Below are 6,583 nucleotides of genomic sequence, written 5' to 3' on the forward strand. Positions count from 1 at the left end.
ATGACAGTGCCAGTCAGAGGTCTTCAACTAGCTAATTATGTTTGGCATTTAATCTTGCTTTAGTTAGTACATGACTTGTAACAAGCAATCCCCCCACCCCCCCAATTTCCCTGGCAATTCCAGAAAGATTTACAGTCACCAGAAAAGAAAAACTCTTAATTTAATTAAGCTACAAATTAAAACACAGTGTTTACAATGAAAGAAGCAATACGTGGGAGGGAGAGATAGATGTTATTGAACTAGCACGAGGTCCATAGTTGGACAATAAATTGTTCGAGTTCCTTTTTTAGCGCGGCGAACCAGTTTGCCTATATTCATGTAATAAAAATGTTACAAACAAGTGAGGTTGTAATGTCAGAATAATAATTAACTGTTCTGAGAATATATTAACAGCAGTTTGAGCTCTCAGAGTAGCTCTGCAGTGATTCTACCTTCATAGGATTATTTTGCTCTTCTTCTTCTTCTTCCTTCTGTCTTCTGTTTTCTTCGTCTTCCATCAGTTTCTGTGCTTGAAAGTTCCTTGTTGCCCCATTTTCGCAAACATAATCTGTGCTCTCTGGATCAGTCTGTGATATAAACCAAAAACAAACATCATCATTGTTACGTTCATTGTTGTCATTATCATTAAATCGCAATAATTATTATTGTTGAACCGCCTAACAGTGGCTGCAGTCACATCTACGATGTAACTTAAGTTTAACTTTAAGTTTAATCTTAGTGTCAAGTTATGTGACGTCATACCTAACTGTAGTTGGTGCTTTCGGTCGCAGTAACTACAGTCAGTTCTAATTAGCCTATGGATGACATCAGAATTAAAAGAGGTTTGTGACGGCCCTTTTTGTTGATCCGTGAAATGTCAACATGGTTGATCGACGTAAAGTGTGTCTAGCATTTCTTCTTATTTCTTTTTTCCGAGTGGCAAACCGTCGCAGAAAAATGCGAAATAAGCTGAGAATTCTAATGGATGCTTGACGCCAAAGAAGACAAAAAGGCAAGTTACTTGTTGTTTTTGGTTTTCCCCTCACTTCATGCTTGGTTTTTATTAAATGCATATTTACATATGCTCATCTCGCACATGCAAAGAGAATTGTCACATTTTGATTGCTTGCTTGTTTGTGAACTATTATATATACGGGGTAGTTAGTCTGTATTGTTTTGCATCACCGAGGTGTAAATATTTTAACTATAGTTTAAGTCTAAGAGTGAACAGAGAAGTGATCACATTAACGAAATAGCCAACTACATGTATAGTTATCCCTGTCTAAACTATAGTTAGTACATGTACTACCCAACTAGTGGACTAATGGAACTGCTGCATTTTGTTTTGGCTACGCTACTAGAGGACTATTAGTAATAGTCCTCGAGTAGCAAAAAGCGTGACACTTTCTTTTGTTTTATTCCCAAATAAATATATTTTCAACTTGCATTAATTTTGCTAACTTTATTATTGTCTTTTCTGTCCAACTAGTTGGATGATCTTAAAAGAATTAGACCCTTCGCCCTCAAGGGCCACGGGTCAATAGCCCATTCGGCTTCACCTCATGGGCTATTTTCGAAACCTTTAACGCCATCTAGTTGCAGATTATACAATAATCATGTCAAGGACACTCAAGGTCACGGGTAATTATGTCCATGAATGACCGCAGTGCATGATTTCTAAGGGTAATCATGTCAAGTTCGCATGCTTTGCGTTGCTTGCCATCAGTGAAGAAGCAAAAACATTGACTTCCAGGTTTGATTTCTTCAGTTAGACTTATTTATTACTTTTCCTTTCTCATCCAGCTTTTATTCATTCAATGTAGATGTATAATAAAACAATTATTAGATTCTGTTTTTATGATATCCAGAATAATCAAGGTCTCATTAAGGGTTATCTGCCTCAGCCTTCGCCTTTGGCAGATAAACCCTTGGCTTTTCACAAAAGGTTGTCTAATAATAAAATTTTAATTGTTCATAGCCCATGTGGAATTTGCTGCAAACTTAAGTTGTGAACCAATGTGAGAAGAGAAACAAATGCCTCTTAAAGTGTCAGTACAACTTGAGGTTGCTCTCTTCTGTTATCATATGAGAATCAACTCAATCGTAACCTTCAGCTTCATAACTTAAGAACCCTTTAAATTGAATCGTAGAAGCGATAGGTAGCAACAGTGGGAAGCACAAGTGTAATAATACAAGACAGTGCTTTTCGATTTTACAAACATTGGAGCTGTGCCATGCATTCGACGCTTCCTGTACTGATTGTGAGACTATTAATCAATCTACAGTAAATTAAAGGTCACTAAATGTACTTGCTTGATATATTAGGCATCATGCTGAGGGAGGAGAAGCACTTTTTTAAGACTTAGGACGTAATGCACAATCAGGTCTTCGTCTGAGCAATAACAGATTAAACAGACAACTTGACTGCGCCACCTGGAGGAATTTATTTCAAGCCCTGCTATGACATCCCCTGGACCGTGATTTAACCAACAGATAGTGCTATCCATCAATCATTTGAACAATTGGGACCAGAAGGGTTATTTGATACATGTATGAGCTCCTCAAAAATGAGATTTACATACAATGCAGCAGAGGGCTGAGTTACAAACAAACTGCTAGCTGCAATGAATTTTTATTTATACACAAAGCTCCTCAACTAAAAACCAGAAAAAAAGATCACAAAAGAAGATAATCCTAAAGCTTTTTCTTAAACAACCTACGACTGTCAACGTTTTGGATTACACGGGAAAGACTAATTATTATCGAAAGGTAGGAGTAAAATTATCAAGGTGTTACCGGTACTCTTAACTATGCTATCACTGAATTTACGATTTTGGATACTGGTGAGATACAACACAATGTTGCATGTCACATTTTTTTATTTGCTTGATGCAATCTTCTGTGTCTGAAAATAAATCATATTCTTATCTACCAAGTTCTCCTTGTTTAGCTTTGAACAGCGGTACTTGGTGTACTGAATGTAATTATTCATGTTGCCACATTGGCTTCATGGATTCACCTTGAAAGTTATTTCTGATATACATCTTGGGCATCTGATGTAAAATCTGAATATCAGAAGTCCCAGGTATGTTTCATTCTGAACAGTTTCCTGTAAGAAAGACAAGATGCACTATGATCATAAAAGTTCTGAAATCCAAGAATTAAAACTTAATAATTTGCAGTCAATACAAAATGATGAGTTAATGAAGTCTAAAGGTTTACAACCCAGGGAAAGGGATCTTCTTATATTGGGGTAGAGTACAGTACAGTTATCGTCCCTGATTAGGCACGCTTGCTACCCTTGGGTCAGGCTTGAATTTGAATTGAGATTTCACTTAAGAAGCCTGGTGATTGCCTCGATGTTTTGCATTGAGCAGACACCTAAAGAGTTTTTGAGATTTTGCAACAAGGGTCACTATACACTGTAATAGTACTTTCTCGTCGGTTTAGCAAAATAGCACTTACCAGTATTTGACGAGATTGTTGTTATCATGCCTACAGTACATGTCTGTTCTGTGTATCGAAGTAATCAACCGAGGGAGAACAAAATTTAATTGTAGAGGAAGCGTCAAACGAGATCACATCAGGGAGCTAGTGTTCCAACGAACACCAGACTCCATTAAACCACTTCCAAAATGCCAAGTTACAAGCGCCTTTTTTCTTGCTGAGGTCCTCCTTACCGTACATTATGTGCTAATTTGTATATTTTTACACGTTTAAAAATAAATTATCAGTTCCATTCACTGTTGTCACCATTTTTTTTTTCATCAATGTATAATAGAATAATAATTATTAGATTTGGTTTTTGTGATATCCAAAATAATCAAGATCTCAAAGTTTTGTTTGGTAACCTTGTCAAGGATGACAAAGACTCCTTAAGGAACTGAACTCAATGGTCGCCGCATTGTCATGAAAGTTTGTGAGGATGTTTTTCATCGTTTTATCATTTCGTTTGGGACACTAACAGTCAACTGGCGTTGCTGGCAGGGCTTCAATTGCTCAGCTAGCAGACTGAAATGAAAAAAAAAATCTATGCCCTTAAATTCTAGTGGATTTGTGCCCGTGGGAACATTTTATCCAGGAATACATTTGACTCCATTTGGTGGGCTTACAAGTGAGAATTCAGCGTTCAGCCTTGGTATTTTATTTTGACCATTGACAACTGAGGAACTGATAACGGCTCAATTTCGTGTCAAAAAACCTCACAGGAAGGAAGCGACCCACAATGGCAATACGTTTAGGCTTTTTAATTGAGAATTCTTTCGTAAAATTATCTTCTCACTTCTCAGGTCTTGTCTTCCCAAATCCTTATATTCCCTCACACTGAGCTTGGGTTGCCTGTGCATAGACATAAATGTTTATGTATCACATAAGCCTTGATTACATGTACATGTACTTAAATATATCACAACCCACCTTGCGAGCATTAAACTTCTTCCCTTTGTAGATGTATTCCCCACAAGTTGTGCACCTAAAAATGTTGTAAGTTGCTCAGTACAGTCAGTTTCAATGGAGTATTTGAAGTTAATAGTACCACTGTATTGGGCGCAGTGACCTCATGGTTAGTGCGCTCGACTCCGGATTGAGTGGTCCGGGTTTGGGTCCTGGCCAGGGACATTGTGTTGTGTTCTTGGGCAAGACGCTTTACTCTCACGGTGCCTCTCTCCACCCAGGTGTATAAAATTGAATGGGCACCGGCGAAATGCTGGGGGTAACCCTGGGATGGACTAGCATCCCATCCAGGGGGGAGTAGAAATACTCCTAGTCGCTTCATCTACCGAAACCAGAAATAATTAAGCGCCGGCCTGATGGACCTTCTGGCTCGTAACAGGCTAATGCAAAGCCTGAAAAATTGGCCAAAAATCCTGCCATCACTAGTTCATTAATAAAGCTAAGAGCTAAGGCAAAGATTTAAAATCATCGGCTCAGACAGTGTCATAACTTTCTATTCTGACACAATCAATTTTAGAATTGAGATTCTTAAGGTGCAAAATTTACTGTACAATGTAATGTTGATACTAACCTCATGTTAAAAGGAGCCATAAGTCGTACAACATACTGGCGATCCCTGGAAAGTCCAAGCTTTGGGATTTTAGATGCATCAAAGTCTGGAGGATAGTATTTCTATAAAAAAAATCATACATGTATGAATGACCTTATAATGACCTCCTTCAATTTCTTAAATTGACAATGCTGAATTTTAAGAAAACGATGAAACCTTTGAGTTTATAAAACACGTTTCGACAGAAACTTCTGCCATCTCAGTTAGTCAGAATACAAAGTGATGGAAGCTGAATTTACAATAAATAGAAAATGCTAAGGTGAAAAATAGTAACTACGGAATGAAGTATAGCGTGAAAATGTGGGAATCAAAAAGATAGTTTATTGATTTGACTACTGTAGCACTGTTTGGGGAACCTGTGGGTTTACTTTACGAGACAAGCTGCAAAAATTGCAGAATAGAGCAGCCCACCTTTTAACCTTCTCTAATTATGACGTTAATGCTGGCCAATTAATTGCTGGATCCTGGGGTGGAAAAATCTTGCAACCCTAAAACCTGGAATCCGGAATCCGGAATCACAGGTCATTGTTTACCAATACAGAGAGTAAACACTATCCTAAACTTTCATAAAAGCAAACCTTAGGCCTAATTAGGCCTAAACAAACGTTTTTAGGCCTAAGGTTAGCTTTTATGAATGTTTAGGATAGTTTTTACTCTCTGTATTGGTAAAACAATGACTTGTGATTCCGGATTCCGGATTCCTTGGTTTTAGGGTTGCCAGGAAAAATCTTGATCGCCTGCGAAACATACAAAAGGCCACCATGGTATTCAAATGTTAGCTCCGGACTATTTAGCATCGAAATTTTCTGAACGAAATACAAGCTACAATTTGAGAGACTCCGAGAACAAACTTAATGTTAGATTGCCTCGCAATTATTGTGGAAAAAATGGAAAATTTAATTGGCCGAACTGTTCACGGACCCTGATGAATTGCCCGTGCTTAAAATAAAGTTTAAACCAACTGATGATAATCATTATCCGTCAAAATAAAGTGCGACAGATAATAATTATTATCCATCAGAAATAAATTTCAACAGAAATCAATTAACTTTACTAGTACTTACATTCAAAACTTTTCGTTCCGACATCTTGGTTTTTCGCTGATTAGGATGTGGTTACTAAGCCTTTTCCCACGACGCTTAGCGCCTCGACATTGCTGTGAGCCTGTGAAGAAATAGATAACTAATTCGCAAAAAAGAGACGGTGTGATAATTTATGAGTCCTGTTGTTTTGACAGCTGGGAAATGAGCCATTCATTGTCAGAGAATTGAGGGGAAGTCGATGAAATGGACTAAAAATTGCCCCTGAAGCAATCGTTCTTATGTTATATCTCTTGTTGCCAAGAGCCGAACGGTGCGTTGCAGACGAGAAAAACATATCCTTTTACGACTCCTGTTACGTATATCGGAAATCCCCTCATCGGCTACATTCTACATTCGTATCTTTCCAGTCGTCGAGAAGACTACATAAACTGACCTTGGTCTCACTCAGTCTTTTCCGTGTGCAAATGATGGAAACATCGAGTTTTCGGTTAACTTGTTT

General features: G+C 37.9%; 1 protein-coding gene across 1 annotated transcript in view; it reads right to left on the reverse strand.

Moving 5' to 3' along the window:
• Window positions 1-6,159, reverse strand: part of LOC138040891 (splicing factor YJU2-like) — a 12,222-nt gene extending 6,063 nt beyond the window's left edge. The window contains exons 1-5 of the mRNA XM_068886600.1: window positions 6,106-6,159; window positions 5,003-5,103; window positions 4,396-4,450; window positions 2,999-3,088; window positions 432-566 (exon numbers count right to left, since the gene is read on the reverse strand). Coding sequence (XP_068742701.1) covers window positions 432-566; window positions 2,999-3,088; window positions 4,396-4,450; window positions 5,003-5,103; window positions 6,106-6,129 — 405 coding nt within the window. The 5' untranslated portion in view covers window positions 6,130-6,159. The remainder of the gene's footprint in view (window positions 1-431; window positions 567-2,998; window positions 3,089-4,395; window positions 4,451-5,002; window positions 5,104-6,105) is intronic.
• Window positions 6,160-6,583: the final 424 nt, after the last annotated feature.

This window comes from Montipora capricornis, chromosome 3, assembly GCF_036669925.1.
Source record: "Montipora capricornis isolate CH-2021 chromosome 3, ASM3666992v2, whole genome shotgun sequence".
NCBI classification, from domain to species: domain Eukaryota; kingdom Metazoa; phylum Cnidaria; class Anthozoa; order Scleractinia; family Acroporidae; genus Montipora; species Montipora capricornis.